The 16614-nt window shown below is 49.7% G+C and overlaps 1 protein-coding gene across 1 annotated transcript in view; it reads right to left on the bottom strand.

The window, feature by feature from the left end:
- DNAH2 (dynein axonemal heavy chain 2) overlaps window positions 1-16614 on the bottom strand; it is a 110010-nt gene that overhangs the window by 88297 nt on the left and 5099 nt on the right. The window contains exons 3-10 of the mRNA XM_074941231.1: window positions 12225-12316; window positions 10830-11000; window positions 9950-10178; window positions 9153-9263; window positions 4107-4345; window positions 3484-3675; window positions 2885-3042; window positions 1655-1742 (exon numbers count right to left, since the gene is read on the bottom strand). Coding sequence (XP_074797332.1) covers window positions 1655-1742; window positions 2885-3042; window positions 3484-3675; window positions 4107-4345; window positions 9153-9263; window positions 9950-10178; window positions 10830-11000; window positions 12225-12316 — 1280 coding nt within the window. The remainder of the gene's footprint in view (window positions 1-1654; window positions 1743-2884; window positions 3043-3483; window positions 3676-4106; window positions 4346-9152; window positions 9264-9949; window positions 10179-10829; window positions 11001-12224; window positions 12317-16614) is intronic.

Here is a 16614-nt window from a genome sequence, read left to right as displayed (position 1 = left end):
ATCCCACCTTCACCCTCACTGACCGGCTGCCTCAGCGGACACATTTCTAGGCTGTGGGAGCACTTAGTGGCCGCTGGGAGATGTAGTTCAACCCCGCCCCATCTTGGCAGGGCAGCCACCCACCCTGAGGTTGATATTGTTATCTGTATAATAAGACCCCAGGGCTGTCACCCGTCTGTGTGTTGAGTCAGTGAGGAGTGATGCAAACACCTACAAGCATGCCTGGGGGCTCTTTCTGGTCAGAATATCGCCAGGTTCAGTCATCACTGGGTTTTGCCATCTGTTACCGCCCAATTTTTAAAGTCCCAGCTATTCTGACTTTACGAATTACACCCACACAAAGCAAGGCATGTATCTACGCCATGCCAAGAGTCCATGGTATCAGAGGTAACTCAACCAAACATCTGTCAGGGAAGGTCTAGTTATTACATACTCCCGTCTTGAGTGCAGGGGACCGGACTAGAGGACCTCTCCAGGTCCCTTCCAGTCCTACGATTCTATGATTCAACCACCATCCTTACTTTACAGCTGATTTGTATGAAACAATTTAACTGGCTGTATGAGACACATGGTGGATTACTTGGCCCAACTGCCACACCCATGTGACAGCACGGGCTTTTAGCTACTCATTTACTGGTCCTGTCCTAGCACCTAGGAGCCCCGAGCACGTCCTAGGACCCCATTGTGCTTAGGTGCTGTGCAGCCACAGAACAAAAAAAGACAGTCCCTGTCCCAAAGATCTTACAGTGTAAAGTCACAGGCCTGGTCTTCACTAGGAAATTAGGTCCATAGGTCACTCAGAGGTGTGAAAAACCACACCTCTGAGCACCGGAATTAAACCAACCTAAGCCCAGTGTAGACAGAATTCTCCCTTCCACCTAGCTACCAGCTCTCCGTGAGGGGGCGTGCCTGCACCCACTGGAGAACCCCTCCCATCAGCGTAGGTAGCACTGCTGCAGAGTTTGACGTGTAGACAAGCGCACAGCTGACCTGGGGCTGCCTGCACCCCAGCAGCCTGGGTCTGCAGAACAGTGCCGGAGCCCTGACTGCACGCAGGGCAGCATGGCATGATGTGACGACGTTGCATGCGTTGCGGGGAAGGAGCATCTGCCAGTTCTCCACACATCGCCACCAGAATGGGCACTGTAACGAAATCTACCTGGAGCGGCAGGGACGATCAGACACTCTGAAAACTCCAGCTGATGCAGAAGGCTGCGTTCCCACCACCCAGGGCTGTCTACCTCCTTGGTGGGGCTCCCCACTGTCACATAGGGCTGTGTACCGCCCGCGCAGCTCCCCACAGCACATTGGGCTGAACGCTATTGTGCTTTCGGTGTGGGGAGTGTTTGATGCCAGGCACTGAGCTGTTAACGATCACTACAGAGCACCTGCTGCTTGTCTCAGGCACGGTACAAAACGCTGAGCACCAAACTGCTCTGTCACGGAAACAGATGGATTTGTCCTGGTGCACCTGAGAGCAGCCGTTGGCTCGAAGTAAATGGACACCAATAATTGTGAGGCTGAGATGCAGCCTTCTCTCACAACGATGCCAGGGTGCCAATGCCGCAGTGAGAGTATCATCCCGCAGGGCAATGCCAGGCCATGTCCTAGTCCTGTCACTGCGAAGGGGGAATCACGTGCCACTTCCACGTACCTCCAGGAGGTCTTTGCAGCGCTGAACAAAGGCATCCACTTGGGCAAAGATGCTAGTCTGGTCCAGGACCCAGCCTTTCCCGGAGAGCCTGTTAGAAGTGCGGAAGGAGAAAATGTTTGTCGTGCCCAACGGCCGCCTCAGAGGCAGGCACCGAGATGGGGAGTAGACTCTCCTAGGTGGGCATGTTAGCTCCGTTGCTTCGCAGAGTCAGCCGCATGTTTATCGTCCAGGCCTTGCAGAAAAGGTAGAGCACAGCTCTGGGGACAGAAGGCAGTGCCCTGCTGGCACAAGGGATAGGAACATCACCCAGAGTTTCCTTGCTCACAGACCTCAGGTTCTGGGGTCTCGGACATGAATCCCAGGGCAGGATTTCACAAATGCACGTTATTTGAATTGATGATCAGCCCCCAAAGGGCACATCAAGCCTGCAGACCCTCTCTCTGCTCCCCCTCCCAAGAGAGCCCCAGGAAAGACTGGAAGAGCTCACAGCCTTTGAGATGCCCCAGAATCTCTTCCCACTGACAGGGAGACAGGGCTGTAGGAAGACACGGGGGGGATTATCCTATCCAGGAGCTCTGGGGAGATCACAGACCCTGAGAGCAAAGCTCAAGTACATAATCCCCACTCAGCTGTATTTGCCTGGCTAGCCCGTTAATGTCTTTGTCTTATAAAATATTGATCCAGCTCTACAAATCTGAATCTGAAGCAGACAAGTAACACTTAGATTTAATTGTCAAGGACCAGGCACCCACTTAAACCTGACATCCCTAATCATAATGATAGATTATGGTTTTTACAGCTCAGGAGAATCAGGGAAGGGAATCAGGCTGGAGCCAGGCAGAAGGGACTGGCTGGTTTAGGGGACTGGGACACAGGGCCTTTCCCATCCGGCTCACTGGTTCCACTCATTCCCGTCTCCCAGCCACCGAGCATGTTCCAGTTTGTCCCTAGTGGGCTGGATGTCTCTGGCCCACCGTTTGGCAGTCTGGGCAAAGGTACCAAGAACTGAACAGGGCACACAGACCGAACTCCTTCCTCCTCCCCAGAGGGGTCTGACAGCAGGGCTGAAGCAGGGAGGGGGAAGACCATCCTGCCAATACCCAGGTCATCCCCATTTTGGGGCTATACAGAGGAGTAGCTAATCTGGGCTCTTTCACCAGCTGCTGCATTCCCTTTACATCCTCCCGCTTGTTCTGCAGGGCACAGACGCTGAGCTGCCCCACTGCCCACCTGTTGTGCATCTGAGCTGCATACAGGTAACAATCCTTCCATGCGTTCATACACGAGATACAGTCGTGGAGAGACTGTCTGCTGGATACCACGTAACCCTCAAAAATCCGGTCCAGGGAAATGTCTTGGCAACACATCTGGATAATTTTACTGCTCATCTAAGGAGAAAAGACTCAAGGGTCAGCACAGCTCTGCCTTGGCCTCTTAAAGTAAACAAAGACTGTTCCTGGGCAACAATTTTCTTAGCAATAGAGTCTAGCTCTCCATGAAGTTCAATGGCAACACACATCAGAGTGATAGGAAGAAATTATTTTGGGCAGAGGATAATTAACCTGAGGAACTCGCTGCCACCAGACATAACTGAGGCAGAGAGCTTGGTAAAGTTCAAGGCCAGAAGAGTCCCTCAGTGGGCTTTATCGCATCCCAGCTCTAACCAAGTAGACCCCACTCTCCTCCCAGCGCTGGAAATAGAACCCAGGAGTCCTGACTCCCAGTCCACTGATCTAACCACTAAACCCAACTCCCCTCCCAGAGCCGGGGAGAGAACCCAGGAGTCCTGGCTCCCAGCCCCCCCTTGCTCTAACCCACTAGCCCCCCACCTTTCGGAAGAGGGCTGTGATTCTCTCTCTGGTATTGTAGTATGGGGAGTTGACCCATATGATGCGGACCAGGCTGATGAGGTGGGGAAGCTTGTCAGGGATGTCTTTGGGCCGCAGTGTGGACAGCTCCTGGAACGGCTCTTTCAGGATGGAAAGGAATCGGAGGTTCGATTGCGCTTGCTCAGACCCGTCCTGCAAAGCAATCACCAGGGGGAGAGAAGAAACTCAGACCCCAAAGTGAAAATCCAAGGGCTCATCTCATCCGGGTTTCTAGCAGGCAGTCTAATCCTGAGGAACAAGGTGACTCAGAGTCTATTAGGCTCCCTGTGAAAGCAGGACGCTCGGCTGCAGGGCTCCAAGGCCCAGGTTAGACTCTTAAGGCCTTTTTGGTTCCTGCACCAAAGTAAAACTGCATTCCCTCACCGGGGCTCGAGGGGCATCGGCAGAGCCCCAGACTGGAACAGTAGCAGTGCATGTACAGATTGGGGTTACTGTAGGGATCCCCTCCCTTTCATGAGCCCTGGAAGCCAACATTCGGCACAAGTTTTTACAACAGGGAGGCCAAAGGGGGACCCACTTCTCCCAGGGCTCCCTGCTCAGCCTTGCCCTGTCTCCACCCCTACCTGTATCTGTCTGGCAAGCCTTTGGAAGGGTGCCACATAGGAGGACTTGGAGAGCACCAGGATGGACTCGATGTGCGTCACTCCCTGCCTGCAGAGCTGTTTGCTGATCTCGGACAGGTCGGTGCAGCGGTTCCTCCAGAACTCAATCTCCTCCAGCGGCCCCGTGCTCTCCCTGCTCTCCACCGCCTCCTGCGCTCTCAGCACCTCCTTGATCTGGCGAGTCCAGTGGATCATGGAAGCTGGAACAAAAAGTCAGACAAGGCCAAAGGAGTTAGGGGTTTAGACACCGCTGATTTTAATGGGTGCCAAATAGCTTTCAGGCTCTGGGCTTTAGTGTCCAGTCCTGCCTGACAGGGCGTGAGAAGCAGTCAAGGTTACTGGTTGAGGATTTTCCTCTCTCAGTTTCTCCGCACCGGCATGATGGGTACATTCCACTGCAGAGCATGTGGTGCTGAATAACGGCCCCCGGTGGAACGTGGTTAGAGCAAAGGAACGGGGAGTCTGGACTCCGGGGTTCTGTTTGCAGCTCTGGGAGGGGAACGCAACCCGGTGATTAGAAACAGGGACTAAAATTCAGGACTCCTGCGTTCTAATCCATGTTAGCTCTCTGGCCTTCTGTTTCCCTCTCTGCGAATTGCAGGCAATGATATTTCCCTAATTCAGAGGCAGGTTGTGAAGCTAAATTTTTCATTAGTGTCAAGAATGTAGATCCAATGTGATTCATAAATGCCCAGGGAGCAAAGCTGGGGGGGAGTGATATTCTAGTATCACTGTTGTGATCAAAACCAGACTGTAAAACAGACAGAAACTGCCTTAACCAGCTCCTCTACACCCCAGGTGCAGCTGCGGAAAGCTGAGCAGGGTGGTTTGAATTCCTGTGGCCCATGTTGGTCCCAAAGCTCCCCTCTGTAAGGTGCTGCTCTGTTGGCTTCCCGAATGACTTGCCATCCCTGCTCTTTAAGAGGAGACTTTGGCTGCTGTTTCCAGCCCACAAAAGCTTATGCCCAAATAAATTTGTTAGTCTCTAGGTGCCACAAGTCCTCCTCATTCTTTTTGCTGATACAGACTAACAGGGCTACCCCTCTGAAACCTTTAACAATGTTGTTACCTGTGTCTGTTAGTTCCTGAGTACATCACATCAAAGAGTGTTCTGGGATATCGCAAAGATGGGGGGACCTACATGGGTGAACCCCAGAGGAGATTCTCTGCACCCCAGGCAGAGATCCGAAAGTTGCCAGATACATTAGTGCACTGAACTAGGAAGTAACCCAAGTAACTGACCGGATGGCAGCAGAAGGAAAAAGTTGATCTGAACTCAATTAACTAAGCTTGTGGCTTCCCCCCTGCTCCACAGAATGGAAGATGCTAATAGTCACAGTGCACCAATCTAAGAGTTAGGAGCACAGCATGAGAGCAGCAATCTCGGCACCAAATTATAGGTGTAAGATGATCATGCAGCCCAGCCATTAGAATAGCTAAGGACTTGATAACAGCTGAGAAGTAGCCTTAATGGAGACTACCCCAAGGTGTCCGATTGGATGTTTCACCCAGACACATACTGTCATGCATAATAGCTGGTCCTGCTAGGATTTTAGTGGGGACAGTGCTGGGTTTTGTGGAACACACAGCCTGTTCATTATGGGCCATTCATGTCCACTCCTGAGCAATGGGAGGTTGTTCATGGTTCAAAAGAAACCTGGGAAGGGGACACTTTTCAGGGACATATTTAACTTTTGTAAAAGGAAAAAAGGTTCTGTGAAACCTCAGATTAAACGTTTTCTTGATTTTTATAACATTAGCATTGAGATGGAATCAATGAGAAATCAGCCCCCTCTACCCGAACTCAATTCTTTTGACTAAAAGAAAGATGCAGGGTATCTCGGGACGCACATATCTGCAAATGGGGCCCACCTTGACCAGACAAGAAGTCCTGTTCACTTCCCTGGCACCACTTGCATTAGGAACAATAGCAGAATTTAGCCACGGACGAGCCAAGTCCTAGCATAGTTTTCGCTTTATTACTTATAATCAAGAACTGTTGCATAAATAATTCAATCTACAGCTTTTTACTCATCCTGAGTGATCCATTCCATTGAATTTGCGTATACAGTAACAGAAGACTCAAAACAAGCCCCTCAAGCTCAGTATCCTGTCTCTGACAGGCCAATATCGGATGCTACAGAGGAAGATGCAAAAATCTCCCCATAGAGGAAGTTTCTGTGTCCTGAAACCTGAGATTGTGTAGCTCTCATATATTTTTTATGCTTTTTAATGTAACTGTAGAGGTTCTCGTTAGCCACAGAAATGTCAAATCCTTTTTAAATTCAGCAAAACATAATGGACCCAATGAGCTACTGTGGCAGTGAGTTCCACAGTTGAATTACACGTTGTGTACATACAGTGCCCAATAGGTTACTGCTCAGTTTCACTGGAGGTCTCTTCCCTCAGCATAGGTAGCGTCTGCACTACAACAGCGCAACTGCTGTGTCGTTGCCGTGACACTACAGATACTGTAGACAGGCCCTAATACAGAGCCAGGTAAAGCACTACATACAATGTACGTGAGGAAAGCTACGCCCACCCTAGACTGATCATCAAAACCCATGGAGATATATAATAAATGAGCCTGGCTGGCGTTACGGCTGCCTGCGGGTTGCTCGGGATAAGGGTGGAGGTACATGGGCTGTGGGAGGGAGGGAGATCAGGGCGAGAAGGGGAGCTGACGAGAGCCATGCAGATGGGGAGCGGAATCACTTAACTGCTTTTTTCTTGCTTTTTACAGTTTAGACTGGGGGGATACGCAGTCTAACAGCCAGTGCTGGAAGAGAACGGTTTTTGTGGGGGATAGAGGGTGTACGTGCTCTCTTTATATAGCAGCTGCAACATTATAATTAACTGGACGTTATTAATTATTATTATTTCAATCAGAGTAGTGCCTACAGGCCCCCACCGGGGATCACGGTTCCATTGTTCTAGCTGCTGTATTTTTCTGTGTGTCGGGGGTAGCACTTGAGCCAGCAAATCTTCACGTGTGAGTAAATATCCTAACTAAATAAATGGACTACTCGTGTGAATGAAGTGACGCGTGTAAAACTGAACACACATGGACTGGGGGCTTAGACTGTCATTTCCTGGCTTTCCTCTAGGGCCCTGAGCCAGCAATCTGATCCGTGCAGAGAGACCTCTGCGCTCGGGTGGAGCCCGATTCATTTCACTGGGACGCCACACAGGCATAATTAGGGTGACAAATAGCAACTGTGAAAAAATGGGACGGGGGGGTAATAGGCGCCTATATAAGAAAAAGTCCCCAAAAACGGGACTGTCCCTTTAAAAACGGGACATCTGGTCACTCTAGGCATAATGGTAAGCTGATCCAATTGCAAGTGCAGTGCTGGTGCTTAATAAATAACCATCATGACCCAGGGATCTCTTGATGCCAACTGGCAGAGGGGTCCATAGGGGTACAGAGATCCCCTGGCTTCACCACAGAATGTCAGGGAAGGTCTCTAATGAAAGCCTGTGTTGCACTGGCTAGCGTCACCACTGGGAGAGGTATGCATGGCAAATCTGTGAGGAGTTATGTACATATGCTTGAAAATTATGTTCTCTAGGTCTTGTGAGTTAAAGGCAGGTCACCCAAAGGTAGCCTGCCTGGAGACACATTTCCCCCAGCAGGTAGGAGACACTTATCTCCTAGTGGGGCAGGGAGCATTGTGTATGAAACCAACAAGTGAAGTCGATTAGCATACTGGGTCAAATGCTAATGACGAGCCAGTGGAGACTTGAGAAGAAAAACAGTGTGGGGGAGACACCCTGTTCTTCAAGTGAAGACCAAAAGGTCTGGTTTAGTACAAATGGGGTGCAGTTAAACCCCAACTGAAGAAGTAAAGTTGGAGTTTACTTGGGTTGGAGGCTTGGCTAAAAATTCTAGGAAGAGGGCTTGGGGTAAACTACCCTCCAAGAAAGAGGGGAATATCTCAGAAGTTAAATGTATGCACCGAAAGCTGTGTTATGGTTTTATATATGTAACCATTCATTTCCAGTATTCTTACTTTCTCTCATTTGCATCTCTGTTCTTTGATCATAAACTTATTCTTGATTTCACGATAAACATATCTAAGTGGTGTGTGTGAAGCAGACTGGAGATCCCGCGTTGACTATTCCAGGCTGGTGTGAGCAATTCCTTTAGGAGTAGCAAACCTGAGAGCTCTGTAAGCGTTCAGTGAACAGATGCTGGGCACTCCAGAGGGATGCTCAGAGGACCGGACAGTTGGCGTGCGCCTACGGCTAACCTGTGTGGAGAGAGCGAGGCCTATGGGGGCCCGGAAGGTGGACCGCTGATGGAGATCAAAGGCATTTGATCTCCTGCTCTCTTTGGGTGATCTTTTTCCAGCGCTCCCCAATTTTTCTAGCTTTACCAACCCTTCCCCCCCCACCGTTCTGGCTGGGGACCAGTCAGGCATCCCTTTGCCACAAGTCAAACCCAGAAAAGATATTTTAACAGCACAGGTCATGAATAAACACAGCACTTTCCCCTCCCAGTTTCTCCCACATGGCAGGGCCTGGACTGACCCCAATCAGCCTCACATCCTCCAAGGTCATGAAATCAAGGCCCTCTTTATGCCCTGATTCCCCAGAGAGGTACCTGAGGACAGTGTAGCGAGTGTGTCCCCAGTTTCTGGGGGATGCAGAGTCCCACCACTGAGCCGCCCCGGCTGGTCTTGCCTCTGCTTAAAGTTTTTACTGCCTGGTGGTTGCCAGCTCCTTGAAGAATATCTGAAGTGAAAGCAATAACCCTGCAAAAGGATTCTCCGTGCTCCTCAGGCCCCAACAAGCCTCTCAGAGATTGGGAATGATGGATGCAGCTCATATGCTGCTGGAGGTTAATTCACTTAGACTCCGCGCACTGCGATTCTCCCCAGCTCCTCTGTCAAGTTTATCCCCCCAACCAGCCACTTTCCCATTACACTGATCTGGTTATTGCTCCCCTCTCCCAGGCCACGTGGCATTACGGCCCCCAAAGAGCCAGGCTGGGGAGTTACTCACTTTCCAGTCTCTGAACGAGTGCTTTGTCCTTCACGACCACTTCAGGCTTCATGGTCAGGGCTTCAATAGGGATGTAGAGAACCGTGCGGCCCTTCATTTTTGAACGTGTATCTGGAGAAGGGAGAGACAGATGGAGCTGCTAGTACACAATCAAATCCTCTCTCCTGCACTAGGTTTGGGGCTGGAGGCGGGGGGAAGAGAAGTCTTTTTCTCTGATTTTATTTCCTCAGAGGAGTCGGAGAATGGCACATGGGGCCTTTCACCTCTCGGGACCAGCTCCAATCAGAGCCCAGGTCAGGGAACACTGGCTGGCTCAAGGAGGGTCAGTGAATGGGATACGAAGCCTTTCACCACTAAGGACCAATTCCACCCTGCCCCTCGGTCAGTGGTGACAAAGATAAAGCGGGTAAGGTAGTACCTTTGGCTCTGGGGAGCTCAAAAGCTTGTCTCTTTCCCCATCAGAAAGACCTGTTGTTTGGTCCAACAAAAGACATTACTTCACCCACCTTGCGTCTCTCATATGCCGGGACCAATACAGCTACAACACTGCAAACAACAGTGGTGCCAAAGTCATTCTCCTCTGAAGGCCGGAAATCATTAATAGCGCTGTGCAAAATCCACCCGAGCACCCCATTTTGTATTGTGGACGTCATCAGCGTCTCCGGAATAGGAGAGCACAGAGCAACCCAACAAGAACTTGTGTAACAAGAAACCGGCCAGGTACCGACGTCCTGGTGGAGAGGACCAGAGGGCAGCACTGCGAGGCAGCTCAGGGGGAGAGGTGTTATTCACTCTACCTGTGAGAGAGGTCATGAAGTGGTATATTTCCGAGAAGAATTCGTTCTTGATGCTCTCGGGCCAATTGGTGTTGCGGAAGAGGCGGGGGAGGAAGACACTATTGAGAATTCGCATGAGGGAATCAATGTAGGGTCTCCGGACGGTGCCAAATTGCACTGTCTTCTGGAAATTCTCTGCGGTGATCTCTGCATTCTCATGGCGGATGAAATAGGTAAGTTGTTTCTGCTCCTGCAAGGGGCAGCCAATGACAGGGTGAGGTTAATTAGCAGCAGGCTTTGCCCCCTCACTGTATCTATGGGCAATGTGTGTTGTTCCCACACCCAACACGCGGAGTTAAAGCAATGGGCCGCAGGTTTGAAGCATAATCAAAGCAAGGAAATTACAGTCATGAACAAGATATGACAGGGATAAGCTGGCCTGGCTTCTGTAAAGGAAAAGTGCACCTCTCTTACCTGTTAGAATTCCCTGAGCATTTCAGCCAAAGAGTGAATAAAGGAGAATTGGCTGACATCATTTATTTAGTATTTCAAAAAGCTTCAGGCAAAATCCTTCCCAAAAGGCTTTTAAGGAAACTAAAGCCCGGAGCCTGCAAACATTTATGCGTGCGCTTAATTTTATGAATGTGATGAGCATGCCATTGAAGGCACCATGCTGAAACACCAGGGTCCCTTCCCCCTCAACATCCCCTGCAGCACAGCGCCCCCTAGTGCTGGGGCATTAGGATCAGCAATAACTCATAGGGGAGAATGTCCCCAAGCACCAACTAGTCCCAAACCTGGTTAGCTCATGAGGCCAATAGGATGACAGCACAAACTGATATGACTGCAGCCCCTCCACGGGAACTCTTGTAGGATCTAGGCAGCACAGTGCCAAACAAACCTGATATGGCATGGTCTGCTCAACCTTCAGTCCAGCAAACTCATCTATGTAGACGACGAGCAATTGCTTACTGACATCCTTCAGAAAGAGATCCAGGGTTGCAGCATGCTCCTCTGTCCACATGTCATCCCTTAGGCCACTCAGGACCACCCGGCTTCGGATGCAGGGTTTCTGGGGAAAGAGGACAGGACAGCAACAGCTTTAGCAAAGCTGAGGAGAGATGGGACAGTGGTTTCTGTGAGGTGAACACCTGCTTCTCTCGGAACGGGACTGAAACATACAGACACTGCCTTCCCAACCCATTTCACACAGGGGGCCTGAGAATAGCCATCAGATGGGAGTGGATTCTCCTCCGCACCAACCTGCACTGAACTGGGATTGGATACCAGAAAGTGAAAGCCTCCTGATCTCATTACAAATCCTCGTTAGCCAATCGCTGTCCCCTGAGGCCCCTCAGGAATGTATAGGAGAGGCTAATTTGTCAATGTAGTTGAAAGACAAACAAAGCTTCCATAGCTTTCTGGGCTAGGCTGTTAGGCAACCTGATCCCCGTTGAGGAGGAGAAGGTAAGAAACAATAAAGAGCCGAAATGTAAGGAATGAAAGAAGCAAATTTGGAGCTGGGCAGAGCAGCTGTTTGGGTTTGGAAGGGTTTTTTTAGAACAAGCATTAAGCCTTGTCTCCATTTCTCATTCCCAGGAGCATCTAAAGAAAACTTGGAAATTAGGATCAAATTAAGGTAACATCTGGCATGAAAGTTTAGAGCCAGATGTTACCTGCATTAATGTGACAAAACTCTATTCAGTGCCATGCAGGCACCCTCCTCCCTTCTGTCCTTTCTGTTTCTGGGCTCTGAGTGAAGAGCCATCAGGGCTGGGAGGTGCCGGATGGCAGGTAAAAACTGGAACACAGTTCAGAAAAGGCATCCCCTCCCCTCTGTGTGACTGATCTGAGAGGGGAGGATGGATTAATGTTCCTTGCCAGTAATCATCATCAGAATCACTTATGGTGCCATCGAATCTGTAAGAGCTTTGCAGCGTGAAATGCAACACTCAGAAGGGGGACGAGGCAGCCATTTCACCGTTCCACAGGGAGTTTAAGACAGAAAATTAAGGTGGATTCCACATCCAACTGCAATGGCAGCAGGGAATTTTGAGAGGTAAAATGGGATCACCTGAGCTGGAAGCTGGCCAGGACATCAAGATAACATATGAGTAGTTCCATGTATAGGAAAGTCTTGTATTTGACGGCCTTCCTTTCTCACCCCAGCCCCATCATGGAGGCTGCATCATCCTTTGTGATATTACGGAAAGGGAATGTCAAACTCGCACAGCTACCCAAACACAGCATGGGTGACACAATGGCCCACAAAGGACATTGGGGCCCTCTGACCTACCAGATCCACCTCTTTTTCCTCTGGGATGATGACTGCACCCACGTCTGCCTCACCTTCTCCCCCGCCATCACAAGATCCGAGAGCACTGACTCCTTGGAGAAGACAAAATGTAAAGACACAAAAATAAGGGGCTCCTCTCTGAGCCTTAACACTTTCCCCCTCCTTTAATGACTAGTGAGTTTAGCACGAGTGGAAGGTGTCAGCTAGACAGCCCTTGGAGAATGAATCATAGAAATGTAGGACTGGAAGAGACCTCAGCAGGTCATCTAAGTCCAGTCCTCTGCATTGAGGCAGGACTAAGTATTATTCCAGAACACCTATTCTAGGTGGTTGTCTAATCTGTTCTTAAAAACCTCCAATGACAGAGATTCCACAAATTCCCTCGGTAATTTGCTTCAGTGCTTAACTAGGAAAAATTTCCTAACTGGAAGGGTAATCTCCCTTGCTACAGTTTAAGCCCATTGCTTCTTCTCCTGTCCTCAGTGGATAAGGAGAACCATTTATCACCCTCCTCTTTATAACCACCCTTGATGTAGATGACGCCCCCTCTCAGTCTTCTCTGCTCCAGACTAAACAAACCTGTTTTTTTTTCAATTTCCCCTCAGAGGTATGTTTTCTAGACCTTTCATCATTTTTGTTGCTCTCCTCTGAACGCTCTCCAGTTTGTCCACATCTTTCCCGAAGTTTGGTGCCCAGAACTGCAGCTGAGGCCTTATCGGTGCTGACTATAGCGGAAGAATTACTTCTCACACCTTGCTTACAATACTCCTGCTAATACATCCCAGAGTGAGGTTTGCTTTTTTTTTTTTTTTGCAACAGTGTTACCTTGCTAACTTATATTTAGCTTGTGATCCCCTATAACCGTAGATCCTTTTCCGTAGTACTCCTTCCTAGGCAGTCATTTACCATTTTGTATTTGTGCAATTGATTATTCCTTCCTAAGTACAGTACTTGCATTTGTCCTTACTGAATTTCTTCCTATTTATTTCAGACCATTTCTCTAGCTTGTCAAGATCATTTTGAATTCTAATTCTGTCCTCCAAAGTGTTTGCAACCCCTCCCAGCTGGGTATCATCTACAAACCTTATAAGTGTACTCTGTGCCATTCCCAAATCACTTATAAAGATATTGAACAGAAGACAGAGGACAGATCCATCCCACTTGATTTCCCCGGCCAGCTTGACTGTGAACCATTGATAACTACTCTCTGAGTACGGTTTTCCCACCTTGCAGTAGGTTCAGCTAGGCTATATTTCCCTAGTTTGCTTATGACAAAGGCATGAGAATCAAAAATCTTACGAAGGCCGAGATGTATCACATCTATTGCTCCCGCCACTCCCATCCACAAGGCTTTTTACCCAGTCCAAGAAGGATATTCTCTCTGTGTATCCCCAGAGCTGGAGGCAAAGAAAGCTTATGTCCCCTCTCCAAAGAGCTTTACCCTGCCCTCCCTGTGAAGGTGCCAATGAGGATGTCTAATAGTGCTAGTTGCGATGAGGTTTTACCCGTGTGGCCGGCACTAGGAACTGGACTCAGACTCCTACATAATTTCACACAGGGGCCCCAGAATGGCTGCCAGATGGGAGCAATCTGTCACTACTGAGCCACCTTGGAAGTGGTGCCTTCGAGCTGAAAGCCTCTGTATCCTATTCCCCGACCTTGTAAAGCAACCCATCCACCCTGACCTCAGGCCAAATTGGAACCAGTGCTCTAGATACGAAAGGCCCAGTGTTCCATTCCCTGAGCCAGCCAGCCAGTCCCCACCGACCTGAAGCCAAACTGGCACTGGTACCCTAGATATGAAAGTCCCCGTTATCCCATTCCCCAGACCTTTGAGCTAACAGTAAACCCTGAGCACAACAAAACAGCTTCATTAGTAACAGACTATTCCATTGTCGCTGCACATGGAAAGGGAGATGAGGAAAAGGAAACCGGGCTGTAAGAAGAGATGAAGGCTCATGGATTTTGGAGCACTTTGTAATGAGGGTTCCTAAAGCACCGTGAGCCTCCCTCGATCCGAGTGACAAGGGACTTTCTAACACATTCGGTTACGGAAGCGTGACATACAGCTAAATGTTTCTGTTCCTGAACGTCGGCACTACGAATGCGACACCCAGCAGAGAGGAACCTTGGGGACACTTACAATGTTGTCATGAAGCATGACAAATTAACCATCCAGCTGAAACAGAAACTCTCTAATATCAACATTTTAAATTAACTGTCCCCCCCCCACCCCCTGCTCCTCAAATCAAACGCAGTGGGACATGCCAATGCCCATAGCAAGTCATCATTTGTGTTTCAATTACACCAGCATCCAGAGTGAGGCACCCTCTGCTCATAGCGAGGGAATGAAGAAGAGTCGCCTTCTGATTGGCCATGAATACTTTTCTTTAATGTGCAACTGTTAACAAGCGAATTTATGGGTTGGTGAAAGATGCCAGCTTGGCGTTCCCCAGACATGGAGTCCTTCATTTATCACTGGGCAGCAGCGGAGTAAACTTCCCCCCCCCCCCCCCCCGTTCGTACACTGTAAACGTCAGTGTGCCTCAGTTAGGGGAATTCCTTGTAGGGGACGACAAGAGTTTAGTCTACACGGGCTAGATTTTAAAGGTATTTGGGCGCCTAACTCACATTGATTTAAAGTCAGTGCATATAGCCCATTTGGCCTCTGCCAAGGCTGCCAGCACCAGAGCAGACGGTGGTGATAATCTTAATGTGGAACTGGCCTGAATTCATTTCACAAGTGGGCAACTGAATGGCATCAGGTAGGTATGAATTCCAGCCATTGACCCACGCCAGTTCTACACCCATGACCCAGAGGTGGAAGAGTCCAATCTCCATCCCGCCCCCACCATGAGCCAGCCAGTCCCCACGCTTTCGCATTTTGCAATCATGTTTAAAAGTTGCTTTGGAATTTCTCTCAATTTGAACACCACTGGAGAGATCCAAAACAATGAGTTAGGCTGCTACAGGACTATCACACTAGCAGATACTTCACTAGAGCAACATGTGCAAAGCTGAGTCTGATTTCAACAAATTCAGAATCAGTGACCATAAACCAGATATGGAAACCGGGAGACACGCTTCAAAGCTAGAGAGAAGTGACAGTGCAGCCAACGTGACACAGAAGGAGAGACTGAGAGAGAAAGACTTCCTACTGCAGTGTCTGTACCAGAGAAATTTCCTCAAACTATCAGGAATCACACAAGACTTTTCATCCCAAAGCTAGAGCAGCTTTCCACTAGCCCAGGACTGAACTGCAGCGGCAAATGGACACAGGATAAAAGCCCTAACCCGGTGTGAGTCCCCCTCCTGGGTAGCTGGTATCTGCCTCGGAGACAGACTTGACAGCCATTCATTCCCTTTTACACTTTGGCAATACTCTGTATATAGCTTGTCATGCCAATAAAGCCCTACTGAATTGAAAAAAGCACAGTTTGGTGATCTACCCTCTGCCCAGCATCTCTCTTCCCCCTGCTCCGCTGCCACCCAATGGCCAGCTCATTGCTGAGTGGTGGCAATGCCACCTGACCAGCAGCTCCCCACTTCTCTCCCCCTCACCTCTTCTCCTGCTGCTGCTGCTTTAGAAACAGCACAGCTTATTAGTGGATAATGAAGGGACGGAGTCAGCACATGCAATGGGGCAGGGCTTGCAGAAGGACAGGCCGCCCTGGATTCTATAATGAACTGCTGAGTGTGCCACTGGATGGACTCGAACGATTCACACATGCTTCTTAGCCCCTGCGCTGCTAGGAGCTGAGGCAGAGTCTCCTTTCGCCCAAGTGCTAGGGGCCTGAGCTTCTGCAGCAGGAGAAACTCTGCGTACATCTTCCCTGCAATTGGGACAACACACATAGGCATACCCAAGCTAGCTTGGATCGAACTAGCTTGTTACAAATAGCAGTGTAACTGCAGGCCAGCAGCATGGGGCTAGCTGCCTGCATCTGTACCTAGGGGCCAGGGCGGGATTGTCCTCAGCCAGCGAGCCCACGCTGCCGCAACTACATTGCTACTCTTAGCAAGCCAACTCAACTAAAGCTAGCTTGGATATGCCGACACATGCCGCCATCGCCCCTCCTGACTGCTGTGCGCACACATCCCGAGTTCTAGATCTGCCTCTGCTGTGCGGCTCTGAGCCACCACCGTGCACAGCGCAGGACCTCCTGGCTGTCACTAGCCATCACATGTTCAAACGCAGGCGCCTCTAATACTCGTGGCCCCATTTCAGAAATTTGGACCCTGATCTTCAGAGGTGCCGAGCATCCCCAGCTCCTAATGGCGCCAGCGGGAGTCGTGGGTTCTCTGAAGCTCAGAAAATCAGGCCCAGGCTGTCCCAATATAAGAACCCAAAAAACAGAGTGGCTGGCTCTAAAGGGATTTGTTACCGTGA

This window comes from Natator depressus, chromosome 28 (assembly GCF_965152275.1).
Source record: "Natator depressus isolate rNatDep1 chromosome 28, rNatDep2.hap1, whole genome shotgun sequence".
NCBI lineage: Eukaryota > Metazoa > Chordata > Testudines > Cheloniidae > Natator > Natator depressus.
This window is presented reverse-complemented; position numbering and strand designations above follow the sequence as displayed.